This window comes from Carassius auratus, chromosome 17 (assembly GCF_003368295.1).
Source record: "Carassius auratus strain Wakin chromosome 17, ASM336829v1, whole genome shotgun sequence".
Classification (NCBI taxonomy): domain Eukaryota; kingdom Metazoa; phylum Chordata; class Actinopteri; order Cypriniformes; family Cyprinidae; genus Carassius; species Carassius auratus.
Genome location: NC_039259.1, coordinates 9,353,168 through 9,374,607, shown reverse-complemented (window position 1 = coordinate 9,374,607; position 21,440 = coordinate 9,353,168). Strand labels below are relative to the sequence as shown.

The 21,440-nt window shown below is 36.5% G+C and overlaps 2 protein-coding genes across 3 annotated transcripts; one reads left to right on the top strand and one right to left on the bottom strand.

Annotated features, from left to right (window-relative positions):
• The first annotated feature begins 973 nt into the window (after window positions 1-973).
• On the top strand, window positions 974-10,837 carry LOC113117175 (protein ecdysoneless homolog). The gene is made up of 13 exons (XM_026285643.1): window positions 974-1,112; window positions 1,260-1,490; window positions 1,579-1,784; window positions 2,663-2,841; window positions 2,947-3,139; window positions 3,510-3,638; window positions 4,839-4,964; window positions 5,118-5,203; window positions 5,704-5,810; window positions 9,474-9,684; window positions 9,769-9,836; window positions 10,027-10,247; window positions 10,343-10,837. The coding sequence occupies exons 2-13, from the start codon at window positions 1,280-1,282 to the stop codon at window positions 10,547-10,549; spliced, it is 1,944 nt and encodes a 647-aa protein (XP_026141428.1). The 5' UTR covers window positions 974-1,112; window positions 1,260-1,279; the 3' UTR covers window positions 10,550-10,837.
• A 397-nt stretch (window positions 10,838-11,234) lies between these two features.
• Window positions 11,235-16,707, bottom strand: LOC113117176 (uncharacterized). 2 transcript variants are annotated; one of them, XM_026285644.1, is made up of 6 exons: window positions 16,448-16,707; window positions 16,119-16,191; window positions 15,853-15,979; window positions 15,386-15,593; window positions 13,599-13,896; window positions 11,235-12,552 (listed from the first exon to the last, which is right to left on the bottom strand). In XM_026285644.1, the coding sequence occupies exons 3-6, from the start codon at window positions 15,882-15,884 to the stop codon at window positions 12,164-12,166; spliced, it is 927 nt and encodes a 308-aa protein (XP_026141429.1). In that variant the 5' UTR covers window positions 15,885-15,979; window positions 16,119-16,191; window positions 16,448-16,707; the 3' UTR covers window positions 11,235-12,163. The 2 variants fall into 2 exon arrangements, with proteins under 2 accessions (XP_026141429.1, XP_026141430.1); XM_026285645.1 differs by lacking the exon at window positions 16,119-16,191.
• Between the last annotated feature and the right edge of the window lie 4,733 nt (window positions 16,708-21,440).

The following is a 21,440-nucleotide window of genomic DNA, read 5'->3' as shown; positions in this document are numbered from 1 at the left end:
GATATTTCAATTTATTTTTATTGATTTACATATCCCACTGTTTTTTCCTTTCCATGTCTATTCATGACTTTTATATTTTTTTTAAAACAGGACTTTTTAAAGTCCCATAACAGAGATGGCATATCATATCAATTAAATATAATAAAATAAAAAAAATAATAATAATTTCATTTTTTTTGTGTGTGTTTTAAGCAATGACATGACAAAACACTAAATTCCTGGTAGTCAGAAGAATATGATGAAAAATGCAGTAAAAACAGTATTGTGAAATATTAATTTAAAGTATTAGATTTTGTTATAATATAAGATTTTAAAGAAACTGTTTTGAAATTTAATGTATTTTTATTCCTGTGATGGCAACGTGGAATTAAAGCAGTCATTACTTCAGTTTGAAGTGTGACACAGTCCTTTAGAAATCATTCTTATATGCTGATTTGGTCCCCAAGAAACATTTTGAAAACAGTTTACAGCTTAATATATATATATATATATATATATATATATATATATATATATATATATATATATATATATATATATATATACACACACACACACACACACACACACACACACACACACACACACACACACACACACACACACACATATATATATATATATATATATATATATATATATATATATATATAGTTTTTTTACATGTGATATATTTTTCAGAATTCTTTGATGAATAGAAAGTTCAAAAGAACAGCATTTATATGAAATATATTTTTGAAATATAGTAAATATAATATTTGTAACATCATAAAAATTACAAATGTATTTTCTGTCAGTTCTGATCAATATAATAACTTCCTTGATTCATAAAATTATTAATGTATTATTATATTTTAATTGTTTTTCATTTCAATATTTCATTTCTTATTATTATATTTATATATTTTTTATATAGTCACTCATTTTTTGTGAGAAACGCAAAATGAACCCTTATTTTGAACTGAGGACCTGTATGCCAAACTACGTCACTTCCGGGGCGAGTACAGAAAGGTCCCGCGAGCTCAAGCTCCAAAACATCTCAAGGTGCCCACATGATCGCCATTATTTCCCGTTTATTAGCAAGCTATCCCATAACTGTTAAAATACAACAGGTAACGTAATATTCAGACTCTTATTTGTATTACAGATATTTCACATGCTGCGTAAGCGTAACTTACTTTCTGTGATGTATAGCGTTTGATAGGCACATTTGATTTTAGGGATCTGTAGTGATACTGACCCACTCTCCTCTCTTCCAGTTTTTAGGGTATAACGAGACATGAATATGGATTTTTTAAAAAGACCTTCTATCCCTGAAGACGCAGTCCAGTATCAGCTTTTTCTTGTTCGTCCTGACCCATCAGACGCAGAAGCTCATGAGAGATTCCTCCAGCAGATCCTGCAGAACATACTCGCTGAGATCGCCCCTCTTCTGGTGCAGTACATCTGGCAACATCAAGCCTTCAATCTAAGATACCACCCTGAGAAAGGTACGCCAGTGTATATCAGTTTTGCAGTTCTAGAGAGTGTACACTTGACTAAAAGTTACCCAAAACGATCTTGTTTTACACCCAATAGGAGATGTGCCTGCGCACCTGGGCGGTGTTACTCAGTTCGGTGATAATGTGGAGGACGAATGGTTCATCGTTTACCTGCTCAAACACATCACACGAACTTTTAGCGATGTAGCTGCTGTTGTCTACGATAATGATGGACAGTTTATTCTGATTGAAGCAGCTGAACACCTGCCAAAGTGGCTGGACCCTGACAGCAGTGAAAACAGGGTTAGTATTGGACATTTAAATTGACAATACCATGATATTATCATGTTTTATTGAATATAGCAATACTATGGTACTCCTTCAGGTACAAGTATGGTAATCTTTTTTTAAATAGTATCTGACCGAGCTGTTGTATATCTTTCGCTTGGATGTGTAAGCATTGAATTTAATACCAGCACACTGTAAAAAAAAAAAAAAAAATCCATAAAACGGTAAAAAAATGGCAGCTCTTGTTGCCAGAATTATACAATAAAAAATATGGTAACAACGTTTTAGGTTTACTGTAATTTAACTGATATAATGTTAATATACCAAATTACTGAAGTACTGAAATCTGTTTTGTTTTGTAACCACCAAAAGCAAGTGGTGATGAGAAAGTCACATAATGAACCAAACCCCATCACAAGCAGCTTTTAAACATTAAGATACATAGAAGGTGCACAGTGTCATTCACATAAGCACTAAATACCCTCATGGTGAAACTCATTACGGTAAACTGAAATATGCAATAAACATTAATTTAGCAACATCATATGTAACATACAGTCATAATAAACATAACAGATAAGAAAAAATAAGAAGAAACATAGCTGTTTTTAAAGAATAAACATCAAATTCAAACAAAAGTTTGAAATGGAATGCAGATCATTCTGGGAATGTCAGTTATTCCCTGTAAATTTTACAGGAAGTTGCCATTAACCATTTAACAGGTTTGTACTGTAGCATTTTCACAGTTTTTTACCATTTTTTACAGTGCACTGATATCACTTCCAGTTTTTGGATGGTTATTATCATTTTCAGGAAAAAAAAACTTTGTTTTTAAAAGTAAGGTTGTTTTTGTTGTCATCCTGAGGTGCCTATATAAGTTGTGTCTTTCTAAGGTGTTTCTGTTCCGGGGAGAGCTGCATATATTACCCAACCGCACACGTTCTGGAGAGGTCGGCTGGCCCAGAAACTCAGTGCCTGCTGTGGCTCAGGCTCTAGAGCTGCTGCATTCACACACTGGGAGCTGTTTAGCCAAACAGCCCATACGCTCCGCTCTAGCCAGGAGGCTGGAAGGGTGAGAGTGATAATATTGTTTAAAAAAAGCGTCTATATCATTTCTGTTTTAGGTCTGTATGTTTATTTTAGGTTGTACTCAATAATCATTTGTATATGTGTGCAGGTATCCAGATAAAATCCAGCAGAATTTCCACCGTGCTCACTGTTATGTGCCTGCGGGCATTGCTGTGGTGTTGTCTACGAGGCCTGACCTTATATCCCCTGCTGTATCTGCTTTCTATCTGCGTGACCCTGTTGACCTCCAGGCCTGTCGAACTTTCCGCAAGTTTCCTCCGGACACTAGAGTTATGACATCAGTAAGAAGCAGTCTGTTCTGTTCCAAATAAATGCTGTTTTTAAGACACATTCATTAATCCTGTCTAAAAGAACCTGTCTTGATTTCCACAAAATTGTTTTCAGCATTAATAATTGTAAGAAACGCTCCCTGAACACCAGTTTAGCATATTAGAAGAGTGTAGTAATACATTATTTCTGCTATATTAAGATTTTTTAAGAAGACAGTTTGCGATATTTCACTATATTACTGTTTTTATTTCTCAAATAAATGACATTCAACATTCAAACAAAATCTTGCCACACCTTGCTAATAAGGTACATTTAACCTGTTGTAGTTTCTGCAAACTCCTCAGGTAACTGTGAAACGGTTCCCTTCCCTCTTTCCTGTAGGTAAAGTTTACTCACTGCTTGTACGCACAGCTGCTACAACAGAGTTTTGTTCCAGATCGGCGGAGTGGTTTCACACTTCCTGCTCGCTCTCATCCCCAGTATAGAGCTCATGAGCTGGGAATGAAACTGGTGAGTTTCTTATTTATCTTTTTCTCCAGTCATGTGTGGAGAAAGCTGACAATTCAAATGCAGATTTTAAAGGGGGGGGGGGGGGGGTGTGAAATGCTCGTTTTCTTTCTTTATTATATTCATAAGAGAAAGATAGTCTGTACCGATTTTTCCCGGAAAAACACGCCCGGCTGGAGGCGTGAAGTGTGAGCGGAGCTAAAGAATCACGAGGGCGAGTAGGCTTTTGCGTTGAGAGCGTTTGGAAGTTGTGACATTACCGTGAGGAAAAAAAACCATCATCCAAAACAAACCATGGCTAACAGTCAGATTCAGCCGTTTATTTATGATCCAGAATCTTATCCCGAGGCTGAAACTGAACGAGAGCAGCAGCAGCAACGACTCGCTCCAAGCGGGGCTCGAACCCGGGTCTCCGATGGGAGGTGGACGCACTAACAAGGAGGCAGAGATATTTAAAGCAGTTTTACTCACCGCCTGCGGTTCCAACACATGATCGTGACCCTTTTTCGTTGGGATTGCATCATCCGTCAGAAATAAACGATATGCAAATCCGTCGTCAAACTGGGCCTTGTTTGTAAAACAAGCATCTTCGAAACGCAGGGAACAAACAAAAACCCTTGCACAACTCCGTTGATGCTCTGTAAAAATAAACTCCATACACTGGTCCCTTAATGCTGTTTTTTTTTTGGTAATCTGTGCAGGGTTGTCTTGCCCTGGCAACCAAAAACACACTTCTTTTGTGACTTTTCGCGACGCTCTCGCTCTGATCAGTGAATGTCTGTTGTGCTCTCAGTGCTCTGCTATACGGGAGCATGCGCTCTTCCGGCAGAAGTGCCTTAGGACCCATATAAGGAAATTCCGCTCCATCTAACGTCACACAGAGCCATACTCGAAAAAAACTTTCTGAAACTTGTGACAAACCGGAAGGAGTATTTTGGGAACAAAAATACTCCTTCAAACGTACAACTTAATTTTTGAAACTTTGTCCATGTTTAGCATGGGAATCCAACTCTTTAACAGTGTAAAAAACTCAGTATGCATGAAATAGCATTTCACCCCCCCTTTAATCTTACAGCGATGAACATGTGTTTCTCCAAGTAGCTTACAAGTGGGTTTTTTAAAAAATATGCTCAGAAATTAGATTTTTCACATAAATAATTTTGTAACTATAGCGCAGTGTTCTTTTTTCTCTTCATGTCTAAGGCCCATGGCTTTGAAATCCTTTGCTCCAAGAGTGGACCGTCCTCGTCAGAGAAAGAGGCTTCGGTCAGCAGTAATCCACTATGGCCAGGCTTTTTAAATAGTCTCAAAAAGAATGGATACTTTAAGGTAGGAAAGAGTTTCTGTTCAAAATACTGAAAATGAAGCAGATAATGCCAAGATTCCATTGCCTGCGAGAAATTGTTTAATAAAACATAAGTGTTTCTTTCATTTTGTGGATATGTTCTTGCTTATGTGTTTTTTGTTTTGTTGTAAACCCAGAGTGAACTAGAAGGATCTGTTCGATACAAAGATCTAATGACATCAGCAGAGAGTTTCTTCAGACAGTCTGTAACCAGCACTCACTGGTGAGAGTTTAAAATCAAGTTTATTTGACTTTATCTGTGTACAGATGTACTGGTATGTATGTTTGTGTGTACATTATGTATAGTTCTAAGGTATGGGGTTATTAGTAATAAATTTAAATTTCAGCAGGGATGTATTAAATTGATTAAAAGTGACAGCAAAGGTGTTTTATGTTACAAAGGATTTCTTTTTCAAATAAATGCTGTCCTTTTTGAACTTACTATTCATTTAAAAAATCCTGAAAAAATTGTATCACAGTTTTCATAAAATATTAAAGAGCACAACTGTTTTTAACATTGGTAATAATTACAAATGTTTAATTAGTATCAAATCAGCATATTAGAATGATTTCTGAAGGCCCATGTGACAACATTTGTTGAATTTTAATTATATTTCAAAATATTGCTGTGTATTGCTTTTTGTTATATAAAAAATGCAACCTTTTTGAGCATACATGACTTTTCAAGAGGAGTGTGAAAGTCTCATGTTACTCTTTCTCAAGCCTTGACATTCAGAATCCTGGTCAAGAGGTGATGAACGTCTTGGAGGATGCATCCTACAGTTTGGAAGAGCTAAAAAGTCAAGAGACACATCTACCACCAGAGGACAGTATGTACCATTCTATCTGATGTTGTTTTCTCTGTGCACCGCACATATTGGCATCAAATATTTAGTGTAATCTAGCAGAATCGATTTATTTCTTATTGTTTTTATATTAATCCATTTAAACAAACAAACAATCATGGAAGGGGGATCAACAGACACTATCAATAATTAACAATCTAAAAGAGAGAGAGAAAAAAGAATATATGGTCAATCTGAAAAACGTTGCCATGCATCAATGGTACCATGTTTAGTCCCGTTAATTCGTGCCGTTGTACATTCACAGGCCACTATCGCAAGGAGGCTTATGAATCCAAAATGATTTTGCACACGTTTGGAGTAACCCAGTTTTGAATTATTGTCTTTGCAGCTGTAAAACCCGCAAACAACATTCTCTTCTTTAAGGAATTTATACAGGAGTTCGAATCGTCATTGAGAAGACATCAACCTGGATTAGACGTGTAATCAATTTGAAGTGAAAAGGATATAACAGAATTTACATTGGTTGACAACAATTGGATTTTCCCAAAACGTGGAGAAATATATGTTACAGATATGACAGTTATAGGTCGATTGCAGTTTCATTTTGGACCCCTTGTAAAGAGTTATGTATGCTCTGTGGATGACTTTGAAATGGATGGAAGAAGATGAGCCAAATTTCTAGAAATTAAGATTATATTAGACCACACCCTCTTCCAGTCTACCGATAAATCAAAATCTGTTAAAGGGGGGGTGAAATGCTATTTCATGCATACTGAGTTTTTTTACACTGTTAAAGAGTTGGATTCCCATGCTAAACATGGACAAAGTTTCAAAAATTAAGTTGTACGTTTGAAGGAGTATTTTTGTTACAAAAAAACCTCTTCTGGTTTGTCACAAGTTTCGGAAAGTTTTTTTCGAGTATGGCTCTGTGTGACGTTAGATGGAGCAGAATTTCCTTATATGGGTCCTGACGCACTTCTGCCGGAAGAGCGCGCGTTCCCGTATAGCGAGGCTGAGCACAAACATTTCACTGATCAGAGCGATTCACTGATCAGAGCGAGAGCGTCGCGAAAAGTCACAAAAGGAGTGTGTTTTTGGTTGCCAGGGCAAGACAACCCTGCACAGATTACCAAAAGAGAAACAGCATTAAGGGACTAGTGGATGGAGTTTATTTTTACAGAGCATCAACGGAGTTGTGCAAGTGTTTTTGTTTGTTCCCTGCATTTCGAAGATGCTTGTTTACAAGGCCCAGTTTGACGACGGATTTGAACATCTTTTATTTCTTAAGGATAATGCAGTCCCAACGAAAAAGGGTCACGATTGTGTGTTGGAACCACATGCGGTGAGTAAAACTGCTTCAAATATCTCTGTGTTGTGAACTTAGCTATCGGCATGTGAGCACATCAAGTAAACAACATGCGATGTTGTCATCAAACTGCACTTTGCTCATGTACAGCTTAAAAAAAAAAAAAAAAAAAAAAAAAGACGACATAAAGTGGAACTTAGTCATTTTCCAAAATCGCTAAGCAAATATGTACAGTTTCAGTACATACCACATAGAGACGCATTTGCTGATGCTGCTCTTGTTAAATTTCAGCCTCTGGGTCTGTGTCACAGCTTGAAAACGCGAAAGCCTACTGGCGCTCGTGATTCTTTAGTTCCGCCCACACGTCACGCCTCTAGGCGCTCGTGTTTTTCCGGGAAAAATCGGTACAGTCTATTTTTCTCTTATAAATATAATAAAAAAAAAAAAAGGGTGCAGTACTACTCTATAGGTACTCAAGATTAACAGGATATTGAGTGAAAACGAGCATTTCACCCCCCCTTTAATTTTAATAATAAATAAAAAAGTTGATTTTTAATTATTTAATTAGGATAGAAAGATCAGACTTTGCTTGGACAAAAGTCTTGTCACTTAACAAAAATAATGTACAGTACAAAGCATAAAGTCATGGTGCAATGAAAAAAGAATGAATATTGTGTATGACTCCCATGAGCTTGGAGGACTGCATCCATACATTTCTGCAATGACTTAAATAACTTATTAATAAGTCATTTGGAATGGCAAAGAAGCATTCTTGCAGGACTCCCAGAGTTCATCAAGATTATTTGGTTTCATCTTCAGTGCCTCCTCCTTCATCTTACCCCAGACATCTACATCCCACAGATTTAAACGTTAGTATGTCCGAGATGCCAATCAATCTAGATGCATAATCCATTTAAAAGAAAAGCAAAATAAATAAAAGTATTGATGTCTGTTGAAGAGCATAGAAAAAAAACAAGAAAAAGAAACAACTATGTACAAAATCCAAAGCAGACAATTTACCAGCCCACTTCAACACAAGACATGCCCCCCCCAAAAGGCCCACAGAGCCAAAAGCATTTCCATCAACCCAAAAAATAGTTATAAGAAATAAAATAATTATTTAACAGTCAGCAGACAAGTGATAAGAAGTGAACAAGTGTCCATGGCCACCTTGCGGTTGTCCTCTTCAGGGCAGTTAGGATCCCCACAGACCTCGTCGCTGATTTTCCCTCGTTGAGCTGAAAGGATGGAGATGACATCCACTGCCCTCCAGCAGCTTTGTAGCACTGCCGAATACGTCTTCTGCGACAGTGAAGTCAAAACCCTGTGCTTTTTGAGGAGAGTGGAACATCATCTGCTCACCTTTGTGCCATAGTTTAATTACTGCCGGATAGGTGAGGAAGGGCTGGAGACCCGAGTGCTGTCATCTTCTTCAAGACTGGACTAAAACTCTTTCTCTTGGAATTTGTGGCTGGACTAAAGTGGGGGGTGGGGAAGAAAAGTGACACATTCCTGCGTATATTTCACCGGATATGCCTGCCGAGCAAGGATCGTCAACCTGTCATGCCATCTTAGAACACGGAAGATGAGAGTACGCCTTGATTAGAGTTTTTTCTTCTGTCATATGTGCGATGTGCCCGGTCAGTCTCAATGTCACGGCCTTTCAGTGAAGGGATCCACTTGGAAAGATGAGCTCTTGACCACTTCCCGCAGCCCCACCAGTCGTATGTTATTTCTGTTGCTCCTATCTTCAATGTCCGTAATTTTTTCAGTGAGTTGTTCCAGCTGTTTTCTTAAGTTTGTGACTACTCCTGTCCTCATGCACAGCTGCTTGAACGGAACCAATCCGGTCCCGAGTCTGCTTTGCTGCGCTGACTAACTTTTAAACTGCTTTTAACTCTTTTACAGAATCGTTGGTTGTTTGTATATCCAAATTTAGATCACGGAGTGCTTGGGTCAGTACAGAGCCTATTGCTTTTCTCACAATCGAAGCCACAACCGAAATGAGTGTACTTTTGTTGTTCGTTGAATGCTAACTTGATACCGTTAGCTATAGCAGCGTCCAGATCCTTTTTGGATATGGTGGAATCTTTTCATTTTTTCTTAATTGTCGATTTTTCAATCCCTCTTTTCCGAACGTCCTTGACTGCTGGGGTACTCCTAATGGGCTAGGTAAAGAGTGGTGCAAAATTTACTGACAGGATATATAACATTTCTGACAAAGTGAGCAGAGCGAAGGACTACGCGTGCATTGCTGTCGAAGGGTCACATGATCTCCATTCAAGCTTTTCTTGAAAGTGAATCTAGATTGTGAATTGAGCACAAAAATGGTTTCTGTCTTCTCCAAAATAAATAGTTGTCCTCTCTATCGCCCCCTGTAGGTGATGCTTGGTTAGACATCTCTCATCAGGAGCTAGAGAGGCTGCTTGAGGAGAGAGGAGGTCGAGGGGTGAGCGATGGCACTTGCAAGACGCCACTACCTGATGAGGAGCTGCAGGAGGAAGAAGCTGGCTACAGTCTCATAGCTGTAACGAAAGGCATGAAGAGCTTCATCAATGCCACGTCCTCTCATGAAGGAGCTGAAATCCCCAGGTAATAATATTTTATCTGAATTGTCAATGCTTCAGTTATTATTCACCACGATAATTTGTTTCTTTTTCCTGAATTGTGTTTCAGATCTTGTCTGGCTGAGCCCTTTAGTTTTGATCCAGATGCAGTAACCAGTGCACTTGATAGACTGCTAGGTGAGTTTGATTTTCAGAGAAATTAGACCATCTAAATCCATCCCACTTTTCATTTCATTTCTGATACATTGGCCAAATAGAAAAAAACTTTTTTGCTGATGGTAGTAACTAACAAATGCAATATACATTGGTTAACTGCTAATCAGCACTACCTGAAAAGCACTTATAATTTGCACTTCCTGTTTTACAGGAAGTAAGGACGATGAGTTAGACTCTGACGACTTTGAGGAGGAGGATGATGATGATGATAATGAAGGCAATGATGTCAACGATGATGAAGAAGTACAGAATGGCGAGTCTCAGGAGCAGGCAAGTGCCGAGGCGCTGGACAATCTGAGGAAATACATGGATGAAATGGACCAGGAACTGCAAAGCACACATATAGGCAAAAGCTTTACACAGAATAACAGAGTGAGTCTCCACAGATTTTCTACAGTTTACCCTGTGCACATAACCTTGTGAAATTGTTTATTTATTGAGTTATTAATTTTTCCATTTCCTTTTAGGCCAGTAATAAAGCAGATGCATCTAAAAGCTCATCATCTGCCTCAAGGTCAGAACTTGAGGAAGAAATCCAGCCACTTGACGTGGATCTCAACCTGGTTTCAAATTTGCTGGAGTCTCTCGCTTCTCAGGCCGGCCTTGCAGGGCCTGCTTCTAACCTACTGCAGAGTCTAGGCATCCATATCCCACCTGACGCAGATCAGTCCTGATACGTCAAACTAAAGTGGGAAAAATCTACTCCGAGACTTATCACACACTTATCACGCACTCCTTCACCTTGTGCACATCAGCTGTTCTTCTATCAGGTGGCTACTTTTATGGTGTTCTGCTCCACACCCAGTACTGAACTCTGAATTATTACATCCTAACATTGGCGTTTCCTTCAACACAGAGCACTTCCCTAAAAACTAACTGGGAAATTATTCTCTAAGATGTTTATCATGTTGTTCTACAATAAATATGACTTTATCTTTTTGAATAAAGATTATATATTCTGAGATGTTTCATTTCATTTGAGATTAATCAAACCAATGCACTACAACTGAAAATATCAGTTACATCTATCAGTCATAGAATGGCAATATTTCGCAGTGCTTATCTACGCTGACATTACTAATAAACTAAACAAATTGCATGCTTGTGTAACATTAACCAAGTCTTTACAGATTAATCATTCATGCCTGATTAGAAGCAAAGCGTCAGAGCTCTCGTGCTGAACTTTTTTACCTTCATGTCATGATTCTCGCTCGTGCAGAATTTTGCCTACACTGGTAACAATACAAATGCATAGCAGGTGTGATATGTATCTGTGCATTATGTACTGCTTGCATCATAAAGAAAATATGCTGGAAATTTTATATGTAAAACAAAATATGAGAAGAAAAACAGAAACACTAGTTTGAGGAGAAAACCTCATCAATATGTTTTATTTTCTCCAAACATTAACAATAATACTGTAGTTTGTACTGTATATTAGGAGCTAAATAAATACATGAGTCACAGGTTTTCTATTTAAATAATATATTACTGCTGTAATAGTCTCTTATCATTATGTGGCAGTTTATATCTCTTTATAGCTTATATTTCCAGAAACCATGCAGTGAAGGGCTCCTCTTGTTTAAGGTTATAAGGAATTGCATACTTAGGTGACTCTCACATAGCTTGTCAAGAACATGCTAGGATCATATTTCACCCAAAAATAAAATAAAATATATATATATATATATATATTGCAATAAAAATTAATTAATGACCTTTAAAGTTCATTACTTTTGTATTTTGTAGTTGGATTCTTGACAGTTAAGATTAAGCGCATGTATCTCGATTTTTATGATTTTTTAAAAATAAAAGCATATAATAAAGCCATAAGTTAAAATATTAGAATAGTTTATTTAGTTTAGTATAATTAATTAGAATGATTGGTGATTTGGCGCTATTAAATTGTAGTTTATTTATGAACTATCAGCAAAATTACATTGCAAACCTTAAAGGTCCTAAAAAAGGCTTAATTTTCTTAATGCAAAATATATATATTTTTCTTTCTCGGAACTTCCAGCGGAGAAATAATAATAATAATATAGTCTGTACAAAAAATATCACATGTTATAGTTGTGTCGTAGTTTCAGTGCAAGTGAAGAAAGAGTCGCACATCAGTGCTAACTGGTAGCATTACCATATTAATTCATTATAATGATCTAAACATGAAGTTAAAATGCCTATAAATTTGGATTTAATACTGTTGTCATCAATCATGTATTTTATTGGTTACTCTACATAAACGGTTCCTCTTCAGAATGATCTACACTCTGATTGGTCCGTATGTCCTATAGCAGACTGAACAGGGGCAGAACCAGCCCTCTGGTCGCATGCAGCATGGCTGCTGGGAGAGCAGAAAAATACAGTGCTGTTACATCCACAAAGAGAAGCTGCACAGCCCCCAGCAGTAACATCCCGAGCATATATCCCAGAAACAGCAGACTGTGCCAGTTGCCATACATTATTGCCTTTGGTCCATCAGGGTGCAATACACACAGGAACCCTAACAAGAGGGTACGTGTCACTGTCAGAGTGTAGTAAAGGTCAAAGGTTGAAGCATGGCCTCGCTCCGTTTGGGAGACTTTTGCTAACCAGGCTAGAGAGAGGCTGTGAAGGACAAGGTTAAGGGGAGAGTAGACGTACTCCAGAGGCTCTATCACATGAAGTCCTTTACATCCTGAAAAGAGAAATTAAATGTAAGTAATGACTTTTAAGAACGGCCTATTCTTCTCCACAGATATTTTAAGCCATCATGCACTAAAAATAAAAAAAATAAAAAATCTTATGTAAGAACAATTTTCACAACAGAGGGCATTTTTTCATTGACATTCCCCATAGTGATTTAAAAAGGTATTCGGTAAAGCATTTAAAGCTATAACCCAAACCAACCAGCTACAAGGTGAATCACAATATATTTGAAGCAAAATAGTATGTAAGTATTCATACAGAATGACAAAGGTACAAGACTGTGTACTTTAGTGAACCATTGCAGGTGATATAACTGAATTAAAAGAATGGTGAAATCTTAAAACCATTTATTTAAAATGGTTTGAGGCTATAGGGAGACCGGAATGATTATGCCATTTGTGGTGATTCATAAAAAAGGGCATTCATATCATATTGAATGAAATTTTCTGGCTGCAACTCTGATTATTGGAATTCTCTGCACTGCATTATGGGTAATGCAATTCACCACGAATTCAGCTGTTAAACTACAACTATGTACTCTTAATCTTAGAATGTCGCATTTTATAAATGTTTTATGAATGTTAAGGAAATATTAATTTGGATAATTTTGCAAACATTACTTGAATGCTACTTTTGAGTGTTCGCTGAACATTTTGATATGAGTGGTAACGTATAAAAAATGTTAGATTAATATCTAACTAAATCATTTCGGAAACAATGATTCATGAATGATGTATAACGTGTTTGTGCTAATAATATTTTTAAAGACCAGGCAACTTTTAACCAACCTTCTATTAATGACACTAAAATAATGTTCATTACTTTGAGAGAACCATGCAAAAACATCAGCCAAATTTCTGGGAACGTAAGATGGATAAAAACTTATAAGCTCACAACAGCTCAGTCTTTAAAGGTATATTTGCTATGATTTAAAAAAAATCCCTATGGAGAAAATTAATGAAATTTTTACCTCTGGAATCCCAATTGTTGTAAAGAATGGAAAGTAACAGAACTAATAAAATGTGAACGGTGTACCTGTAACGGTGACTGAGGCAACAGTGAGCACAGTCAAAAGGGAGGAGACATGGATGGAGCCTGGCATACTCAGTGCAAACAGGTGACCCAAGCTCAGACTGACCACTGGGAGGAAGCGGGCGATTATCGGGTACAAGCCAGAGTGGGAAAAGGCTTCAGCCCATATGCCCAGAATGCACTGGACGCTCCCACAGACCGCAGGCACAAACAGACGCTCACCCAGCCTCAGTGAAAATGGCTTGAGGTGGATCAGACCCATGCCATGCAAAGCTAGCAGTGCCAGGAGATTTAGAAACACCTGAGGGGAAGGACGCAAAAGAAAGAGGAAGTTTAACAAGCCTAAAACACACTGGAGATTAAAATGTGATACACAGCCATAAATGGTCAGAGAGTCATATACTGCCGACTTTTCATTGTGTTCCTAAGAAAACCATTTTCAGAGCACAATGATAAACATAATAAAACGATAACATGACATTTGAACGGTAACAGCTGTATCACACTACTTTAAACAACAACATTTTACAATTATTAACCGTGCCACATTTAATTCACTGAATATTTGTAACAATGACACTGCAATCCTATTGAACTGTGCAAGTGAACTGCAGAAGAGTTTGGATTTTTTAAAACTGTTAAACAATTACAGCATAAAAAATCTACACTTTCCCTTATATATGCACAGTAGAACAAGATCCAAACATCTGAGATTGGATTGAAAATCTCATTTCAACTTGGAAATAAAGTATAAAGGTTTTAAAATGATGGACTTATAGTGCAAAATGAGTACGATTCTGTGCTGATTCTAGGTCAATAATCAAACAATTTTTGACACTAATCATGTGACTCCTTCTAGAGATGGTCACAAGCTCAAGACGCTCTTTGGATCATGTCAAATTATGCTTGTGGAGTTCATGCAGCTCACATGATACTGTAATTATAGTAAAAGAGGGATGACATACTGCATGTGATAAGATATTCTGTACTTTTATTAAATTGATAGTTTATTCTCAGTCTTTGACCCCATATACATTTGAACCTAAAATCTTCAATTTGTCAGCTGCTGACATCCCTTGTGCATTTGAAACATATCAGTCATAACATTCAAACACAAACAGTACAGGGACTCCACCAGTTTATAGCACTAGTCAAATGATCACATGTAACACACCTAATGATTCATCAGAGATCTGCCCATTCTTGTGCTTTACACCCTACGAATAACCTATGTATATACTGAGAGATAACACCGATGATGATATGCAAATTACTTGTGTAGAACTTTAAATAATGGTTCACTTGACATAATCCTGTCATAAAACACCTTGATATCTTATGTTTGTATTATTATTCTTTTTTTCCACTGAATAACAGCTTGGCTAAAATAACTCAACTGTGCAAACAAATTGTCACATTTCTGAACATATTAGAGTTTCCCTTTAACTTTCATTGTCTGAAAGAGCAACTTAGACATAGCAGAATTTCTTTGAATAACTGAGAGCTTTTTAAGCTTTGCCTGAATAACTCATCTTTCAATTCAATTCAGTAAGATGCTTTGAAGCTTTACTTTATTGAAATTTTATAGTGTCTTACAGCAGATTTTATAATTATAGCATCATTTGGGCATCATCATTTTTCATTAATATTCTGAATCATAATTCTTTTAATTTAATTTAAATTCCAAAAAAGCCATAAAAATCATCTGATCATTAGTTATGTAAGGCGACTTTAAAATCTGCATGTTCGAGATAATAACTGAAAAAGATGTAGCTGTGTGGGAAAAGTACCTGTATGAATGCAAGCGGCACCGCGTAAGGATAGTGATACTGGGGAATGAAGATCCTGCTTACAAAGCTGTGTAGATTATCTGCCAGAGCATACACAATCACAGCCACCAGGGCCGCGATGCACAGCAGAAGTGGCACCAGAGGTTTACACACTTCGTACACACAAGCTCTCAGAGCATGAGGCGTATGCATCTGCCACCATGCCGAACTGAAACACGCATGAACAGACATTACATTGATTAAACCGTAATAGACATTTTTACCCCTAAACCTAAGAATATCACATTAAAGATACCGAAGCAGTATAATGGTATAATCTCACACAAGCATTCATTTGATGATAAAGATGTTAATGTATTTTATGGATACCGTTCACAGCACATTAACAAGCAAGTATTCACATTCACAAATTTTAACCAGGCTTTGTGTTCATTAAAGCTTTCGGTCACAAATAAATTTGTTCTTACCATCTGGACACCAGATTTTGCCAGGGGTCCATACTTGTGGTCCACCGACCACAGGACTGCTTGAGTGGAATATTATTATTAATTTTGACCCCTTTGCAGCATCAGGGTTTGGAAGACATAAAACTACCTGCACACAAACACAGGTTTGTATAATATATATATATAAATTCACCATCACTTTAAGAGATACAAGTCTTCTAATATAGATTTTTAGAAAACTTTTAGAGCTAAATCAACATTAGTATGCTATCATGGAATCCACTGACCATTAATTTTGCCCAATGTAATCTTCATTTCAGCCATTAACACATAAAGCATTGCCGTATATCTTGTTTCGTCCTGTAATTCAGATTAGTAGTGTATGTAAAACACAAAATCCAAATTATGGTAAATGTTTGAACTTAAAAAAAAAAAAAAACTTAATAGAATGTAACATTTTAATTTTCAGATTATAATAACATTAGCCTCCTAAAAAGTAAGTCCGTTTGATAATTTAATTAAATGTATTAAAACTAATTAAAAAATACCAAAATTAAATATTACAACATACAGTACAACATACAGAAAAGAATAACGATAATGTAGACCAACTCACATATCTTGGTCGTCAAGAGAGCTTGTTTTTCCTTGTTTTTTTGACTGAAAAAAACCTGTTCAGTATCTGTCATGAGGCACCAAGCAGAAGTGGACTTTATTCGTATCTCATTACGAGAGAGGTGAAAAAAAAAACACCGATTTAAGTTAACTAACTTCCGTCGACGGTTTCTTTCACCCGTTTGTCTGAGGCAGTTCAAATGTGTTTCTCCTGGATTTGGTCCTTCCGTTACCTCTCGGTTGAGTGCTTTGAGAGCATACATGTGACACACTCGGGGCAGAGGACGAGCCGAGTTAATAATTGAATACGTCGCCTTGCAGCATGAACGCGCATCACGTTGCTCGGTAAATATTTTCTTAACACCAATGCATTTATGTCGTTGTGCACCACACACAGACACATTAAGCGTTTTATGAGTGGTAAAATATATTGAGAAACAGTAGAATACAGGCTAAATCAAAAATACTGAGGAAAAACAAACATTTGTAATGCCAAGTACACAATGCACAAATGTATAATAAAATAAGGATATGACATTTTAAAGGCCAGCTATGTTAGTTCATAGTAATGCAATTAATTAAAATGAATGTATACGAAGAATAAATTCAACACAATTTGTTCTAGTACACATTATGTCAAATTGCACCATTCATTTCGACTATGCATTTACTGTATAAACTGTCCAAAACTGAGACATGACTTTTGTGAGACAAGACAGCATTTGTGTACATTAAGGTTTTTTATTAAGGTCCACAAAAGGCATCTCAGCAGACAGGATGTGATAAATCTTATTTGTATGTGCCGTCCTAACTTCATATAGCCTACTAAGAGTGATATAACTTGAGTGACTCACCTTAACCATCACAGGACGCTGTTACGGTCTGTTTATTGTAATTAAAGTATAGGGATCATTTTATGTCATGCTTGAAAGTGAATATGACTTTCAATTAGATAAATTAATGCATTACAACACAGACAATGTAAATAAAACATCAACTGGGTCCATGATTAATTACTAATAATAAGACAAACCTTTCAGTCTGAATATGTGTGTGCACACATGAGAGTATGTTTGTGGCTAGCAGCTGGATACACAGAATAAATTGAGAAATGTACTGACGGCAAACAAGCACATTATATCCATGACAGATGGGTGAGAATCATAGAACAGACAGTCAATGCAGTATCACCATGGCAACCCAGCACTTATTAATCAGGTCAAATATCGGTAAGAACATACCGACTGGGTGACATCATAGTACTGTGGAATAGCACATTGATGGTGGGTCAATAAATGAAAGGACGTTCCCCCCAAGTCATTATTTACTCACCTTTATGTCATCCCAAATATTCTAGAAAACCACATTTTTCTATTTGAGCTGTATGTGAGTGTTTTTAGCTAGCATATACACTACCCATTAGAAGTTTGGAATAATTAAGAATTTTTATATTTTTGTAAAGAAACATCTAATGCTCACCAAGGCTACATTTATTTGATCAAAAAAAAATATAATTTAAAAGGAACTGTTTACTATTTTAAAAATGTCATTTATTCCTGTTATAGCAAAGCTGAATTTTAATTTTTTTGTATACTTCAGAAATCATTCTAATATTCTGATTTAGTGCTCAATTATTATCAATTAGTGTTTAAATATTGATAATGGTGCTCATTATAATCAATTTTGCAACTGTTTATAATCTGCTGCTTAATATTTTTGTGAAAACTGACACATTCTTTTAATTTAATTGAAAGAGAAGTCAATGATGACATTCTACATGCCGTTACTGTCACTTTGATCAATTAAAAGAATCCTTACTGAATTAATTAATTTCATTTTTTCTAAACTTAGTTCATGCATTTTAATTGTATCGTATTGTACCACGGTTTCCAGAAAATTATTAAGCAGCACAACTGATTTCAGCATTGATAATAATAAGAACTGTTTCTTGAGCACCAAATCAACAATGATTTCTGAAGGATCATGTGACACTGAATCCTGAAGTAATGGCTGCTGAAAACTCAGCTTTGCATCACATTTTAAAATACAAACCCGATTCCAAAGAAGTTGGGACACTATACAAATTGTGCATAAAAACAGAATGCAAAGATGTGGAAGTTTCAAATTTCAATATTTTCTTCAGAATACAACATAGATGACATAAATGTTTAAACTAAGAACATGTATAATTTTAAGGGAAAAATAGGCTGATTTTAAATAACATGACATCAACACATCTCAAAAAAGTTGGGACAAGGCCTTTTTTACCACTGTGTGGCATTCCCTCTTCTTTTTATAACAGTCTGCAAATGTCTGGGGACTGAAAGATCTGGACTGCAGGCTGGCCATTTCAGTACGTAGATCCTTCCTCTACATAGCCATGATGTTGTAATTGATCCAGTATGTGGTCTGGCATTGTCATGTTGGAAAATGCAAGGTCTTCCCTGAAAGAGACGATGTCTGGATGGGAGCATATGTTGTTCTAGAACTTGGATATACCTTTCAGCATTGATGGTGAATCCTTGATTCTTTACGTACAGAGATTGTTCCAGATTCTCTGAATCTTTGGATGATATTATGCACTGTTGATGATGATAACTTTAAACTCTTTGCAATTTTTCTCTGATAAACTCCTTTCTGATATTGCTCCACTATTTTTCGCCGCAGCATTGGGGGAATTAGTGATCCTCCGCCCATCTTGACTTCTGAGAGACACTGCCACTCTGAGAGGCTCTATTTATACCCAATCATGTTGTCAATTGACCTAATAAGTTGCAAATTGGTCCTCCAGCTGCTCCTTATGTGTACATTTAACTTTTCCAAACTCTTATTGCACCCTGTCCCAACTTTTTTGGAATGTGTAGCTCTAATGAAATCCAAAATGAGCCAATATTTGGCATGACATTTCAAAATGTCTCACTTTCAACATTTGATATATTATCTATATTCTGTTGTGAATAACATATAAGTTTATGAGATTTGTAAATCATTCCATTTCTTTTTTACTAACAATTTGTACATTGTCCCAACTTTTTTTGTAATCAGGTTTGTATATTGTTATAAAATTCTAAAATGGGAAAAAACAAAAAGCAGTTGTTTTTTACACAATGACATGTGGAGAGCAATTTAACAACAACAAGTATGTAAAATTCTACATACTTTTGGTTGATTTTGGATGTACTGGAGCAGCGGAATGCTGTAGGCAGTGTGTATTATGCATGGTGTTGGTTTGAATGTATGTATCAGTATGGTTGCATTCTTTCTCTTGCCTTTTGGTCCATAGAAAAGAGAGCGAGAAAGAGAGAGAGAGAGCTTCGGTCCCGAATGACTTGTGGTGTCCAGGTGAGTAGCCTACATCTGATAACATTATTATTTTTTTCTTTCTGATATTTTTATTTGTTCACAAAATAACAAAGCAGAAGCCGATGAGGAATTGTGAAAATATCTCAAAATGCTTCTAAAGTGCATCACTTGTCCTCTGGTGGGTGATAGGGTCTCTGTGTTACTGCTGATTGCATTAACTAGAATACAGAGTGTTTACACATCAATTGCTAAAATTCTGTCCCCTCCCCCCTTCTCCCTCTACTCACAGAACTGATAAATGTCATTTGGTTCGCTCCACTGGCTCGCGGGCCTCTCTGCAGGTTCAGAACAGCTCCCCCTGTAGGGAAATGAATGGTACAGTCAAACTCTCTCCAATGAATGTCATTGAATCCTCTCAGAACAACACTGAAGGTAGGTCAACATATCAATGAGATACATTTTGAAATAAAACTGGTTGGTTGAAATATCAAACACGGGCTCATATATCATAAATATATAGTTTTAAATAAATACATAAAATGCCTACGTTTTTTAATTGTACATTCAAAATTTGTATAAATCGGCAAGCCCTTCCTGAAGCTTCTCGGTTCATTGCTGAGGCTTTGCGTGGGGCACCAGGCGGCCGGGTGAGTCGTAGCTCGGTGCTGACGTTGGGATTCCTGATGAAGCATCGCCATTGGTCTTTACATGCTTTTTGTTGGCTGAAGGAAAGACGAGCTTGTGCTGCCCCGAATGCTGGATTTCTTCGGCAGCTTTCTGACTATGAGGCACTGCTGTTTGGTCAACAGCTCACCTCACTATGACATCCGTCTCTGAGAAATACTGAAGAAAAAATACAGTGACATGAAATGAAGGAATCCAGTTGAAGTGTTGAACTTGGTTAATAATAAGAATTTGACAGACTGAAGAAAAACTTAGTTCTTCATATGATGACTTAAACACAAACATCCATTAATCTGACACAAATGGAAGTTTGTGGATGGCCTTATCCACGAAAAAAAAGAAAGAAAAATTGAATTTCAAAAGCCGAAGAAAGACAAATATATTTATAATATTTCATATGTGCTTAAAACTAGCAAGATGAAAATTCAGGTAGGATGAGGGTGATAAAATCAGAAAAGTAATTGTTTTTGATATGATTGTACAGTTTAAACAGGTAAAAATTACTTTTTTTATCTTTGATTTGTATTTTTATTTTAGGATGTGCGGTGGGCTGGGGGATTTAAGGTGAAAAGATTATTTGTGACTAGTTTGGGTTTAGTTTTTAATAAAATAAATGTTTTGTTTTATAGATTCTTCCAATATGAGAGAGATCTATTGACCAAAAAAGACAATAAAGTCAGTAAAAAAACAAGTTTGAATCACTAGACTGAAACGGCACTGAAAATACATAGCTGGAGACTAACAGTGTTTGACATTTTTCTGTTCTTTGATTGGGCAGAGAAGAAGAAATACTAATAAAAAACACTGAAGACAACTCTCAAAGGATTGTGATAAAACATGTTAAAACATGCTAAAAATGTTATTTGTATTTTGTAAATGAGAATGAGCATTGTTTCTTTAAAACAAATGCAATAAAGTGTCTTTATAACACAAATGTGTGCCACTGTGTCTCTATTGTGCTATGGTTTCACAAACATACAAACATTCTTCAGGCTGTGTCACAAACG